Source organism: Chiloscyllium plagiosum, chromosome 15 (genome assembly GCF_004010195.1).
Source record: "Chiloscyllium plagiosum isolate BGI_BamShark_2017 chromosome 15, ASM401019v2, whole genome shotgun sequence".
Lineage (NCBI taxonomy): Eukaryota > Metazoa > Chordata > Chondrichthyes > Orectolobiformes > Hemiscylliidae > Chiloscyllium > Chiloscyllium plagiosum.
The window spans coordinates 15,901,194-15,916,881 of NC_057724.1; the positions used below are offsets into that span (position 1 = coordinate 15,901,194).

The 15,688-nt window shown below is 38.6% G+C and overlaps 1 protein-coding gene across 4 annotated transcripts in view; it reads right to left on the bottom strand.

The window, feature by feature from the left end:
* The window catches only part of lrch2 (leucine-rich repeats and calponin homology (CH) domain containing 2), a 154,105-nt gene that overhangs the window by 61,777 nt on the left and 76,640 nt on the right, over positions 1–15,688 (bottom strand). For all 4 annotated transcript variants that reach the window (XM_043704469.1, XM_043704470.1, XM_043704471.1 and 1 more), the window contains exons 6-9: positions 15,446–15,576; positions 14,188–14,275; positions 5,758–5,869; positions 2,549–2,661 (exon numbers count right to left, since the gene is read on the bottom strand). In XM_043704469.1, the coding sequence (XP_043560404.1) occupies positions 2,549–2,661; positions 5,758–5,869; positions 14,188–14,275; positions 15,446–15,576 (444 nt within the window). The remainder of the gene's footprint in view (positions 1–2,548; positions 2,662–5,757; positions 5,870–14,187; positions 14,276–15,445; positions 15,577–15,688) is intronic.

The following is a 15,688-nucleotide window of genomic DNA, read 5'->3' on the forward strand; positions in this document are numbered from 1 at the left end:
GTTCACAAGGATATGGGCCAAGTGGAGAGAAATTGGGTTAGGGTGGATGGACAGTTTAGTTGGCATGATTCTGGATTAGTGGTGCTGGAAGAGCACAGCAGTTCAGGCAACATCCAAGGAGCTTCGAAATCAACGTTTCGGGCAAAAGCCCTTAGTTGGCATGGACCAGTTTGGGTTGAAGGGCCTGTCTTTGTTCTGTAGGACTCTAGGATAAAACATTGTTTAAGGACAGATGTGCAAGAAGCCAAGGGGCTATGTTAAAATTACATAATCATTTATCAAGTCCTAACTAAAAAATTATGCCCTGTTATGGACACCACAGTTTAACATAGATGTTGAGACAATAGAAAAGAATGTAAAGTGATTCATTATGGGAAGTACAATGGGCTTTAGTTACCAAGAGATGTCAGAAAAATTAAGGCTTTTTCACAACAGCAAATAACTTAGGCGATCTGATTCAAATACCCAACATTTCAGGTTTAAGAGTTCGAATAACATAGAACATAGAAGAATACAGCGCAGTACAGGCCCTTCGGCCCTCGATGTTGCGCCGATCCAAGCCCACCTAACCTACACTAGCCCACTATCCTCCATATGCCTATCCAATGCCCGCTTAAATGCCCATAATGAGGGAGAGTCCACCACTGCTACTGGCAGGGCATTCCATGAACTCACAACTCGCTGAGTAAAGAACCTACCCCTAACATCTGTCCTATACCTACCCCCCTTAATTTAAAGCTATGCCCCCTTGTAATAGCTGACTCCATACGTCGAAAAAGATTCTCACTGTCAACCCTATCTAAACCCCTAATCATCTTGTACACCTCTATCAAGTCACCCCTAAACCTTCTTTTCTCCAATGAAAACAACCCCAAGTGCCTCAGTCTTTCCTCATACGATAGCATGGCAGATTAAGTGATAAAAGTTGTCTGCAGTTTTTTTCAAAGCTATGAATTAATAGGCTTAAAAAAAAAGTGGAAAAAAAAACAATACAGAATGGTACCAAGTACACAGATTGTTTGGGGAACTGACATTTGCAGTGGGTCAACAATTCTATGCTTCACCTAGTGAAACGGGTTTTTTTGACGAGGCTCTCAGGCATCAGTAAATATTCAATAGTTCTAGGAGTCTGGGGCTCAACTTTATTTAATTTAATAGTCAATTTAATTATCCGTGAAAATAAGATAATGTAATGCTTAGACTGAAATCCCAGGTTGTTTTGAACAATTGGTGAAATATAAACAAATTATTCCAAGTTACATGGCTCGTGACTGACATGTAAAATTAGGACTTCCAAAACTTCCAGCTCAACTAAACAGATGTTGGATACAAAAAAGACTAACATCTGTTTAGATGAGCTGGAAGCTTTGAAAGCAAAGATTAAAAGATTTACCACAATTAATTTGTTGAAAGTATACTTGCAATATGAAGTTTTTAAGCAGGTTAATCATCATTAGGTTGCACGGTAATATATTACGCAAGGCTAAACAAGTTGTTCTAAAGATACTGAACAGTGTAGTGATTATGTGTTCTCTTTCAATTGTGGAGTCAAAGTTATAGGATAAAAAAGTCAGTTTCTAACAATTCACTACTATTCAAAATTGCTCATAATTCTAAACTACATGGACATTCTTCTATTTATTGAAATTGTAGGTAAAACGTGACTGGGATGGGAATGGAGAAGAAAAAGCTGTTATATTAATGCAACATGGGTGCTCTCAAGAGATTGAGTTAGTTCAGAGACACTGCTTTAAATATTCTGGAATATTGCACAAAGTAGGTTTAACTGTATTTTGCAGAACTAATGATATAAATACTGTGTATGGTCATGGGAGAAACTGGCTTGATTGATTAAAATCTCTTTTACTGATTCTGTAGCTTACTTTCATTCCAAGGTTTTGCAAATTTGCAAGTCAGTTAATTTTCTAATTTTCAGTTTAGGCCTATTTCAATGGCAAACATGCCTTTTGGTACTATTTCCCCACCTATTATTATTTCCAGACAATGCAAATTTTGAAGCATATATTTTTGCAACATCACACATTTACATTTGCAACTAGTTCAGAGAGCAAAACTGGGCAAAAGAGTGGATGTTATGCGTACAATAAAATTTGCAAACTACAACATTCTTTGAATTGTAATCACTTGATCCCCAAAGATTGTTCCATGGAAGCGTTTGTTGAGATTTGATAAAGAAAAACAGATGTCAAGAGTTAAAAAGATAAAACTATGTTTATGAAGGACAAAATGATTACGATATGAATTCTAACATAATAGGAAATAAAAATAGACATTGAGGAAACTCAGCATGTCTGACAGTTTCTGTACAGAAAAAGCAGGGGTAATGTTTCACGTCAAGTAACCCATTTCCAGTTCGGACGAAGGGTCACTCTGCGTCCTTTCCACATATGCCATTAAACCTGGTGAGTTTCTCCAACAATTTGTTTTTGTTTCAGATTTTCAATATTTGCAGTTCTTCGTTTTATCTAATAGAATGGACATTGTGAAAATCCACTCAACATTACATCAGTTGCTTCTGTACACTTACTTTTAAATAAGTAACAAATGGAGGAATTCGATGAACATCTCCAGCTTCAGATGGTGGTGTCTCCTCCTCATTTGCATTATCAATCAAGTCTAAATGCTCTTGATCCAATGAGGCTAAAATAAAATTTTAAGACGTTGGAAAAAAATGTTTTTAAACATCTACTTGTGTGGAATCAAAACATTATTACTGAGAAAATAGTTTATTCACAAGTCTGTAAGGCATTTGCCTTGAAAACAAAACATCACAATGTTAATTTAAAACTGGTACAAATTTCAGATAGTCGTTTTTCAAAATCCTGAATATTCAAACATTTCCAATCAGCACTCTAGCTTCTGCAAAAAGGATCTCTATCTTCTATGGGTTAGAGAGGTTGTCCAATTAAAAATTTGCACATTTTAAGCATAATTGAGAAAAACATTCCACATGATTTGCTGTTCTAGTCCCAACATCAGGGTCAAAATACACAATCACATGGAAAAGCCAATTAAAGAATGATCAGTCATCAAGTTTTGGATAAATTTGGTTGAGAAGAATGAATTACATGACCTGAAAGCTGACAAAATCTGAGATCAAGATACATAAGATGAATTTGGTCATTTCGCACTACATGGCCAGAGGTAGTTTTAAAGGAACAATCAACTTGAGGTGTAGATATAGGCAGTCACTGCAGAATTGATTATAAGTGGGCAAGAAGCCAACTAGGAAGATGGCAGAGATCCTGGAAGAGAGACATGGAGATGGCAGGGTCAGAGTAGAGAAGGTTAACAATCTAAGATAGGAACTTTGAAAACAAAGCAAATTAAAATCTAACAAGTAGTAAATCATAGAGCCATGCAAATCAGGAAGACTGCACATTTGGTTCAATTAGCTGTACAGAGACGAAGATACTTCCAGCATTAATTATTTTTAGGATCCTTGATCATCAAAAAAAATCTTCCAGGAAGCATATGCTGGAGGAAGAGAAGACAGGATTGGGCTTTGTTGTTATGAATTAGTTTTAAGTTTCTAAAATTCCCTTGATTAAGGGAATGTTCCAGTAGATTGGAAAATAACAAATATAACTCCCCTAATCAAAAAGGGAGGGAACCAGAAAGGAGAACTCGTAGCCCAGTGAGCTTAACATTTATCAAAGAGAAATGCTATATAGGCCTCTTGGATTGGTTGAAAGTAATTAGACACAGTCAACATGGTTTTGCGAACAGGAAATAGTGTTTGACTAATCTGTTTGAATTCTTTGAGGAGGTTTGCATCTCACAAACTTGAGGTTTTTTTTAAAAAATGGGGCCTAGGTAGTGTTGAAGAACAAGACCTCGAGACTTGGGTACATAATTCTTTAAAATTTGCATCGCAAGTAGAATGGGCAATCAAGGGGGCATTTAGCACACTCGCCTTCATTCCTCAGACCTCTGAATAAATGAGTTGGGATATCATGTTAAGATTATACCAGACATTGTTGAGGTCTCTTCTGGAATACTCTGTGCAGTTCTGATTGCCCTTTTATAGGGAGGATTTTATTAAACTGAACAGGATTCAGAAAAGATTTATCAGGAGGGCTTGAAATATAAAAATAGACTAGTAAGACTGGGACATTTCTCCACTCGAGTGTAGGAGGTTGACGGCCAACCTTATTCAAATTTATAAAATCAAGAAAGGCATAGATAAGGTGAATGATAAGGGCCTTATCAAAACTATCCGACATATTTTTAAGGTGGGAGGAGAAAGATTTAAAAAGGACATGAGGGGCAACTTTTTTTAAAAAAAAAAGTGGTTCATGTGTGAAATGAACTGCCCGATGAAGCGATAGATGCGGGTACAGTTACAATGTTTAAAAGGCAATTAGGTAAGTTCATGAGTAAGAAATATTTGGAGCAATTATGGGCCAAATGCAGGTAGATGGGACTAGTTAAGTTTGGGAACATGATCAGTATGGACTGGTTGGACTGAAAGGTCTGTTTCCATGTTGTAAGATTTATGACTAACTAACAGAGTATAATCGCCAAATTTGCTGCTGATACAGAGATAGAAAAGCAAGTGGTGAAGAGAACACAAGGAGGTTACAAAAAGATAAGATTGTTGAAGTGACTGGGTAAAAATATGGCAAATGGAGCATAATGCGGGAAAATGTGAAATTTTCAAAGAATAAAAAAAGCATGTTACTTAAATGATGAGGGATGGCACAGCTGAGATGGAGAAGCATTTGGGTATATGCTTGAATCATGAAAAATCAGTATGCAGTACAGAACATAATTAGGAAAGCCAATAGAATGTTATCAACTATCTCAATAGAACAGAATACAAAGGAAAGCAAAAATGCTTTAGTTATACAGGGCACTGTTGAAACTGTATCTGGAGTACTCTGCAGTGTCAGTCACCTTACTTCAGGAAATATGTGAATTCTTGGAGGGCATTCAGAAAAGGTTTAGGAGATTAATACTTGGAATGAGAAAAGGTTGGACAGGCTAAGTGTGTCGAGAGTGTGGTGCTGGAAGAGCACAGCAGGTCAGGCAGCATCCGAGGAGCAGGAAGATCGACATTTCTGGCGAAAGTCCTTCATCAGGAATCAATAGCACTTTTGCCCAAAATGTCAATTTTCCCGCTCCTTGGATGCTGCCTGGCCTGCTGTGCTTTTCCAGCACCACACTCTCGACTCTAATCTCCAGCATCTGCAGTCCTTACTTTCGCCAGGCTAGGTGTGTGTGTGCTGGAGTCCAGAAGAATAGGTGGTGACCTGATAAAGAATCACAAATCCTAAGGGATCTTGACAGGGAAGATTGGAAAGGATACCTCTTCTTATGAGAAAATCTAGAACTGTTTAAAAGTGTTTAAAAATCAGGGTCATCTATTTAAAACTGAAATTAGTCAAACCTTTTCTCTTGCTGAAATAGGTGGTGGAGATGGAGTCCTTGAACATTTTTAAGGCACAAGACAACAGATTCTTGATAAGCAAGGGGCTGAAAGGTTATCAGAGGTTAGCAGGAAATAGAAATGAGGATATATTCCAATCAGTCATGATCTTATTGAATGGTAGAGTGGGTCGAATAGCTGAATGATAACTGCTCCTAATTTATATGTTCTTATAACTGATAGACACTTTATGGCATCTAGATCTCAATAAAGCTTACTTCAATAAAAGTCATCATCAAGGAAGCAAAGAGAAAATGAAAAAAAAAGTAGTTAAAATTTCAAAGTATAATCTGCAACATACTTACTTTTGAGAGAATTGGGTTTGTCCCCAACTAAATGATTGTCTGATTTTAGAGGCAAATCCTTGGTTATTTCAGATACCTGAGAATGTAGGCTAATTGTATCATCATCTGAGGGCTAAACAGAAACATAAACATAAGAACACTTGCCAAGGACAGAAAATTAGGATTAGTTATTATAATTTTAAATAGCACTATGTAAAAACTGAATTGAAAATTAACAAAATGAGAGATGTCTGTCTACAATCATGAATTACTCTCATTTTTGTGATAAAATATCAAGACTATTGTTTCTAAATCAAATCCAGTTAGCAACCAAAGCTTTGCTTAGTATCTGCACCCTCCCTCCACAAAATCAAAAGATATAGGAGTAGCATTAGGATATTCAGCTTATCAAGTCTATGCCAATATGCAATCATGTCTGATATGTTTCACAACCCCATTCTCCTGTCTTCTGCCCATAACCTTTGATCCCCTTATCAATTAAGAACGCACCTATCTTCATCTTAAATACATTCAATGACTTAGCCCCCATAGCCTCCTGTAGCAAGGAGTTTCACACATTCACCACCTTCTAGCTGAAGAAATCCCTTATGCTTTCAGGTCTAAAGGGGCATCCTTTCACTCTGAGGCTGTGCCGTTGGGCCTAGTCACTCCTACAAGTGGAAATATCCTTTTCATGTCCAATCTATCCAAACCACTCAGTATTCTGAAAATTTCAATGAGATCCCCCCCTTCATTCTTCTAAACTCCCTCGGGTACAGATCCAGCATTCTCAACTGCTCCTCATACAACAAGCCCTTTATCCCTGGGATCATTCATGTATACCTTCTCTTGACCCCCCCCTCAATGACAACACATCCTCCCTGAGATACAGGGCCCAAAACTGCACACAATACTCCATATGCAGTCTGACCCAGAGCCTTATGCAGCCTCAGCAGTACATCCCTGCTATTGTATTCTAGCCCTCTTGAAATGAATGTATCTGCCTTCCTAACTGCCAACTGAACTTGCATGTTAACCTTAAGAGAATCCTGAACTAGGACTCCCAAGTCCCTTTGTGCTTCAGATTTCTGAAGCCCTTCCCCATTTAGAAAATAGTTTATGCCTTTATTCTTCCGACCAAAGTGCATAACCCTCATACTTTCCCACATTGTATTCCATCTGCCACTTCTTGGCCCACTTTCCTAGCCTGTCCAAGTCTTCTGCAGCCTCCCCACTTCCTCAATGCTACCTGCCCCTCCACCTTTGCGTAATCTTCAAACTTAGCAACAATAATCTCAATTCCTTTGTCTACATCAATAATGTATAATGTGAATAGTTGTGGCCCCAACAGTGACTTCTGAACTCCACTAGTCACTGGCTACCATCCTGAAGACGACCCTTTCATCCCCACTCTACCTTCTGCCAGTCAACCAATCCTCTATCCATGTCAGTACTGTGCCCTTAACACCATGGGCTTTTATCTTACTTAGAAGTCTCCTATGAAGCACCTTGTCTATCACTAACAACTTAATCCACATTTCCAATGTATCTGAATACAATTCTCCTCTACTCTCCTTGGCAATCTAGCTTTTGCCACTTGTCAAACCTGCAACACATTCAGAACACTGCTGTCAGGGTCCTATATTGCACCAGGTCCCATTAACTCAAATTTTTCCCTCTTTTGCTGCTAAACTCTGAAGCCAAATTGTTAGGGCCAAGTCTTTATCCCTATCTTCGAATAACAAAAAATATTCAAGTGGTCTCCATTCGACATAGGGCCACATATGGATCCTCCTTTCCTGTGAGCCCGAATTGTTTATTAATGGAAAATCAACACCTAACCAACCCCGTAGTTAGTATGTCTGTGTTCTTTGGAACACATGTCCAAATGAACACTGCTTTGTTGCTGTTCCCACTTGTTATATCTTTTAGAAACTTGGTTGATTAAACATTTCAACTGGCTCTGCCACCCCTTCCTAACTTATGCTGATGCATTCTCAAAAGGAGCACCATCAAAAAATATTTGTGTTGTCAAAGTTGAATGTACAAAGCACATTGAAGACTCAAGGTATTCAAGATGCTAGACATCTCAATCCCATAAATGGAAAATGGCCTCCGAAAAAGACTTTTAATGTTTCACTTTTGTCCCACAACGGGAAATGGTAAAGCTGTATTACATTACTACAGTACAAACTGGGATCTGAGTTGCTAACTAGATTAAAATGATATGATAAAAATAATTCCCAGCTATTTTGTTTTTATTTATTCATTCCCGGATTGTGGTCATTACAGGCTACACCAGCATTCCTTGCCTAGGAAACTCAACTAAATCACTGAGCAGGTTCACAGTACATAGCAGTATGTAATTTAATGCAAACTGATATTGAATTAGCTGAAAAGATACAAGAAAGCCATTATGACACAATGAAAAAGTTCACCATCACAGTACTCTATACTTCTGAGTTAACAGAGAAAATATCAATTCAAGCTCTAAGAGTTTCACTTCACATTATACTGTTTAATGGTGATACTATCGGAAAATAAAATAAAGCAGTTTTGCCAACTACTGGTGCTGACAACCCCTCACACGTGCATGCAATTCATCAAACTTACGAGCCATACAAAACCATTGAACATTTATTCATAAGTGGGATAGAAAAATGCTGCAGCACATCTAGTATTATTTGCAGAGAGAAAAACAAAATTAATAGTTCAGGTCGACGACAGAGCCATGAAGGATCTTTTGAAATCTAGCTTCTTATGGAATCTAGTAAAATGAAAGAACAAACTTTAGTTTATGAGACCTTACTGTGCACAACAAGATATGGGATCTGTTTCAGTCAGATTAACTGGGGGGATAACGTAGAAATGTAGAATAAATGTAGGACACTAGGAGAGTTTACTTATCCTTTTGCAGCAAGGGCATGCAGTCGTTATACCCACCTAAGAGGGTAAACGGACTGTCAGATTATGGTCTCATCCAAAAAACAGTACCAATGATGTAGATTTCCTTCAACATTGAACTGGAGTGTCAACCTAGACAGGGTGGGGTCTGTGACTCAGTGGTTAGCACTGCTGCCTCACATTGCCAAGGTTCTGCGTGCAATTCCAGCCTTGGGCAACTGTGTGTGGAGTGAAGTGGGAGATGGCACGGGGCAGGATGACATTAGGCACACGGGCACACAAGATGGCCGCTGAGTCATCAGTTGGCCAAGTGACACACAAGATGGCCGCCAGACCACAATATGGAGAGATACAGCTGAGCAAATATAGACACTGCGTGGGCCACCAGAATGCCAGCACAATGCACTCACAACCTAGTTGATTAGTTTAAGGCAGGTGGGGGAGAGAATACACTTGGGTAATGCACACTGCCCACTGAAGTGTCTGGGTCCAGCCAACACCTTTGATAGAAATGCTAACAGCTTCATACGGACTCAATACAGAGTGATAATAGCTAGGGATGCAGTAATCATCCTTCTCATGAAGAGCGATTAGCGTCCATTACCACAGAAATGGATTTCCGTACAGACATTGAAACTGAATTTTTGCGCTGAAACTGACAATGATCGCGCTGAAATTAACAAAGTCTGCACTGGAACTGACAATGAGAGCACTGAAACTATTAATGATTTTGCAATGTTTACCATAAACAAACAATGTTACAAAAACAATAACCTCATCACTTACCTATTATTACAAAATGTATAAAAGTATCTTGGCTTGTGCTCCAGGTTGAGAGAAGAATCGCAGCTGATCACTGATCTGTTGGTCTCTCTCTCTCTCCCCGGAGCTCTGGTATTTCCTTGTACAATGAGCTGTCATTGAACCCCGATTCTGACTCCAAGGCTGGTGATTTTTCCCACAACAGAAGTCTGCACATTTCTCATGTCTGCATGGGCTTCCTCACACAGTTCAAAGATGTGCAGGTTAGGCGGATTGACCATGTTAAATTGCCAATAGTGTCCAGGGATGTGCACACCAGGCGAGTTAACCATGGTAAATGCAGGGTTACAGGGATCGGGTAGGAGGAGTGAGTCTGAGTGAGATGTTCTTTGTAGGGTTGGTGTGGACTTGATGGACTGAATGGCCTACTTCCATATTGTAGGGATTCTATAATTCTCTTCCATTATTCACTCATACCTCTGAAGATAGGACTTGAATTCGTTTATTCATTCATGGGAATGAGGGCATCTCTGGCTTGGCCAGCATTTATTGCCCATCCTTAATTCCCCAGAGACCAATTAAAAGTCAACCGAATTGCTGTCTGGAGTCAAATTAGGCCAGATGAGGTAAAGTTGATAGTTTCCGCCCCTAAAGGACATTAATGAGCCAGATGGGCTTTTTGAACAATCGATAATGATTCATGGTCATGATTAGACACTTACAATTCTAGATATTTTTTATTGAATTCAGATTTCACCATCTGCCATGTGGGATTTGAACCTGGATCTCTAGATTAACAGTCCAGCAATAGTTCTCAACCTTCTGGCTAAGTTGTGAGAGTGCTGTCACCCGGCCAAAATTGCTAACGGTTTTGAAGGTCAAAATACTAAAAAGAAATAGATTTTCTTGAGAAAAATTAAGAAGTTATAAGTAGTACACTTGCTTTATTGTGATTAAAGTTATTCACTTTCCTTGAAGGGAGGAAAGTTCTGCATTGAGCACTGCTCTTTAGATTACCATTTTAGATAAGTATCCCAAGCTTCCTGTGTGGAATGCTCTTCCACAGAGGAGTGTGGAGGCCCAGTCTCTGGATTCATTTAAGAAAGAGTTGGATAGGACTCTCAAGAATTGTGGAATCAAGGGTTATAGAGATAAGGCAGGAACAGGATACTGATTAAGGCTGATCAGCCATGATCATATTGAATGGTGGTGCAGGCTCGAAGGGCAGAATGGCCTACTCCTGCACCTATTGTCTATTGTCAAATCTTAGACTAATTACCTGGAATTTTGCCTATATATCCTTGCAGTGAACAACTGTTCGCAATCCTGGGCATACTCAAAATTATCAGGTGGAGAAGTCAAAGCTTTGGGTGTAACCCTTCTTTAGGACTGTAGACGAGGAGGAGGCTGGAAGAATTCAGCAAGCTGGGCAGCATCAGGTGGAAAATTCAACGTTTTGGGTGGAACCCTTCTTCAGGACTCACCTCTACCTTAGATTCCAGATTCTGTAGTTGTTTTGTCTCATACATAAAATTATCAACATCCTGACTCTAACCTTGCCAATATGGTAAGCACTAAGTACAGACTAGATGTTTCCCCAGTTGTCGAAAAAAAGGTTGTTTCAGTGAGCTATAATCACCCAACCTCAACTGGTTCAGAGCAGGAATGAGGAGGACCTGGAAGAAAACCATTCCTTGGTATGGCTATGAAAGCGAGTTCAGTAGTGACGAGAAAATATACCAGATGAAAATGCTAAAAAGTTGCATAAATAAAGGAATACGTTTCCTATAATAATTGGAACATGAAGTATTGATCATCAGATTATCATCAAAATGCAGTTTTACAAACAAATCCCAAATGGACTATCCTTTGTATCAAAATATTACCTTAATGTTTTTGGAATTTCTCAATTATATTTTCATTTTAAACATTGTCACATCGCTTAGAAAGGCTACAATGAATGGAAATTGCATTTCTCATTTATAAAAGACACTGTAGAGAACTTGCAAAGCTGAATGTCTGTTTGAAGAGCTAAAAAAAAGTAGAGCTGAAAATGTGTTGCTGGAAAAGCGCAACAGGTCAGGCAGCATCCAAGGAGCAGAAACATCGATTCTCCTGCTCCTTGGATGCTGCCTGACCTGCTGCACTTTTCCAGCAACACATTTTCAGCTCTGATTTCCAGCATCTGCAGTCCTCACTTTCTCCTAAAAAAAAGTAGAGAAAGCACAAAGAGCACAAACGGCGCCAATTCTCTACTGCCACTTGCTGGACATGTCCGTCAAAGCAAGATTAGAATGCACAGTGGAAGGAAAGGTGCAAGAAAAATTATGTTGCTGTAAAGAATACACTTAAGTTTGATAACTTCTGCCAAAGAAATTGCCATAGTTACACAGTTGATTCTACACAGAATTACCCTGCGAGGAGGCTGTCAATTGGCTGACAATATCTGTGCCAACTCTTTGAAAAAGCTATCCGTTTAATGCCATATAATTGATGGTGCCTGTAGCCCTGCAATTATTAAACTTTCTTGAAATCATACTGTCCAAAAGTGCTCATCCTCATTTCTCACTAAAGCAATAGAAGGCTTTCCAAAGCCTGAACGCAGTATCAGTCCATTGACCTTTCTTGGACTTCAATCAAGGACCCCAACTTTAATGGGCATCAATGAAAATCTTAGGGAAGATGGCAGGAATTCTAGAAAGTGGCAAATGCTTGTGTGTCAATAATGAAGGGATCAAGTTCATGGACATGCATGGCATATGAGATAACTAAATTAATAGCTTAGTTATGACTAAGCTGAAAAGATTAAATTTGCCAAAACAATCAGTGCAAAACTTACAAAGACATGCAGCACCAGGTTATGTTACAAATACGCACAAAACAGATAGGAGTTTTTTATGAGCCTGTGAACTCATTCGATCTGCTTTCTACAGTTTGTTAGGGTCCGTTGCAGTACTTGTTATTCCTCCACACTTCCAAAAAAGTTCAGAGTCACAAATAGCAAGTCAAAACACCATTCCTGTAATAATATAGCCAGACATACCATAACAGCACGTTACTAAGATTGACAAATTCAGAAGCTGTATTCTTTCTGCTGTTACTGTGTTACATTCAGGAAAATGCATATATACCTGTCTAGGCAAGTTGAACATGAATTACTGCAGAACAGCATTTGACAGAGTGGCATCAAGGGTGCCCAATCAAAACAGGGGTTAATAAGATTCAGAGTTAATTCCTAACTAGACTCAAATAGCACAAAAGAAAGATGGTTAAGGTTGTTAGAGATCAATCATCTCAGTCTCAGCACATTGCGTGGGATTTTGTCTTAGTCATGTCACAGGCCTGGTCATCTTCAGCTGCTCGAAATTACCTCATGTTCCAACACAAGGGCAAAGGTTGAAATGTTCTTTGATTACTGCACAATGTTCAGCACCCTTCACTACAGTTCAGATACAGAATCAGAGCACCCTGATCTGCAATACCATCTGGACAACATCCAGGTGTGGATTGACAGGCAGCATGCACATCACCTAAGTGCCAGGCAATTAATATCTTGAACAAGGGAGTCTAGTCATCGCCCTGAATCACCCATGACGACATCTTGCAGGTTACCAGTGACCAGAAACTGAACTGGACCACTCATAAGTACAGTGGTTACAAGACAGGTCATAGGTTAGGATTTCTACAGCAACTGACTCACATCCTTTCTCCCCAAAGCCTGTAACTTCTGAGAGGAGGTGGTCTGGAACGTAATGGAATACTTCCCACTCGCCTGGACGAGTGCTGTTTCAACAACATTGAAGAAGTTCGACACCAGGACATAGCTGCCCACTTAAATGACTCTGATCAACCACCTTGAACATTCACTTTCCGTACCAGACTCGGAGCAGCAGCAATATATGTACACTTTACACGGTACACAGTAGCAACCCACCCAGGCTCCTTTGACAGCACCTTACAAACACATGACTTTTTCAATCTAGAAGAAAAGGGCAGCAGATACATGGGAACACCATCATTTGCAAGTTCATCTTTAATTCATTCATCATCCAAATTTGACACAATATTGCTGTTTCTTTACCCACACTAATCTTAATCCTTGAACTCCCACCCTAACAGCATTAGGAATTTCCTTTAGCTCAGTGGATTGCAGAAGTTCAAAAGGTCAGTTCACCACCACTTTAGGCTATAAATACTGGCTTCCTCAGCAACATACACATGGCCTGACAAAAATAATTACACAGGCTACTTCATTTATCCTCTAATATAAAATTAGAATTCACAGTAAACTAACATTTTGTAAAAAAAAAACAAAATAAAATATTTGAATTCTGTTATGTGTTTTCCCTCCATGCAGGAGCTGAAAAGAAAAAGTCCACACTTGAACGTGTTAGGGTAAGCTACACATTCAGGACTCTGTTGCAATCATTGGTTTTTACCACTCTTTTGATTTGTCATTACAGGCTAAGTTAACCTAATCTACAGTATGCTTGATACATTTTTATATCAATTTTTTGACCTGCAAGATAAACATCAGGACCCAATGAACCCAATCAACTGTATAATAGTGCGCTGGGTTCCCAATGCATACTTATGTTTGACTTCTGGTCCAAAGAGCATTAATAGACCAAACAGCAATGATAGAACAGCAATGATAGACCAAACAGAGGTTATTACTACATAAAATCAAAATCTATGCTAAGGTCAGTGCACACTCATCACTGAAGACAGGAAGTCATTAAGAAAAGAAAATCTGTGCTATATTAAATGGTCAGAAAAACTCACTTCAGTTGTAGACAACCGCTTATCACCATTATCACTACCAATACCAGAGTCAGGACCGTGGTTTTTCACTGGATAAAAGTCTTCCATGCTGAAAAATAAGGGAATATTATAGCCATATAAAATAGTCTGTGCAAAATAAGATCATCCGTTTCATCTAAGGAAATTTTAGCAAGCAAGCAAAAATTCAGAATAGTGACAGAGTTTTAGTCCAATCTACAATTCATTCCATGCACTGACAAGTGGATGTGCCAACAAATTTCTGCAATATTATACACTGCACTTTCAGCTGGCTTGAATTTCTTTTATTTGCTTCTGCTGGCAAATGCCTACCTCTCATTTTAACAAATGTTTAGAAACTTAGATTATTACATTAGACTTCAAAATGTACTTCATCATGATGACTAATTATTTTGTACTGCACATTGTGTTTTTGGCATTTACCACTGAAACTGAAAGATAAAGGCATCAACTTTGTTGACTTAGTCCAGCGATCTTAATTTCAGTCACAGCTGTAAATATGAATTAGTAACTTTCCTATATAAGAATGGAACAAATGCAAAGAATAAATCATTTTACCCCTCAGATCTGCTCAATAATGTTTTAAACAGATGAGAAACCAGAAATACATTAAATATTTTCACAAATATTTCATAAATAGAATATGAGTTCAGAAGCAGGGAAGTTAGGCTGAACCTTTATAAAAGACTTGGTTAGGACACAACTGCCATATCCACTTCTGGCTCACCATATTTTGGGCTGTGAAAAACCTGGATTTATTAGAATGGTTGCAGGGATGAGGGATTTTAGTTACAAAGTCAAACTGGAGAAGTTCAGGTACTTCTTCTTAGAGCAAAGGAGGTTGAAAGCAGATCTGAAAGAGACTAATTGTTGTTCTTATTAGTTTTACATGCAAATTCTAAAGAAAATAAATTTGATTTTTTTTTATGCCCAAGGTATGCAGCACTTGAGAAAGAACCTTTTGAGAAAACGCCACAATGGTAACGATCTGGAAGTCGCTACCTACATAGGGTGGTGGAAACAGAGGTTATCCATGTTTCAAAAGGGCACTTGAAAGAAATAATCACTCCACAGACAGCCACTTGATGGATGATTTGTCATCTCCTCTGCGTAACAACTCTACATCCTTATCCAACACAATTTCAAAACCTACTGGTGTTTGAGAGCTTATGCATTCTCTTCCATTCACACTCATGCAAAATGGAAAATTTAGATTCTTGAAATGAAACAAATAAATAACCTGTCTGTAAGAGGTTGAGGAAGTGCTCTCTTATCCAAAGAAGGGAGGTCCAGAGAATCCGGCTTTTTGTCTATCCGGCATGATTGCATATTCAGGAATTTGAATATGTGCACTTTACCTTTTAGACAAATCTGCAGGGAATGAAAAGGTTTATATTTTAAAGCAACTAATCTCAGCACATTCTATACAGTAAATTAAGGAATCATATGCAGGTATCAATAAGTAGACGTTTATGCTGATTTA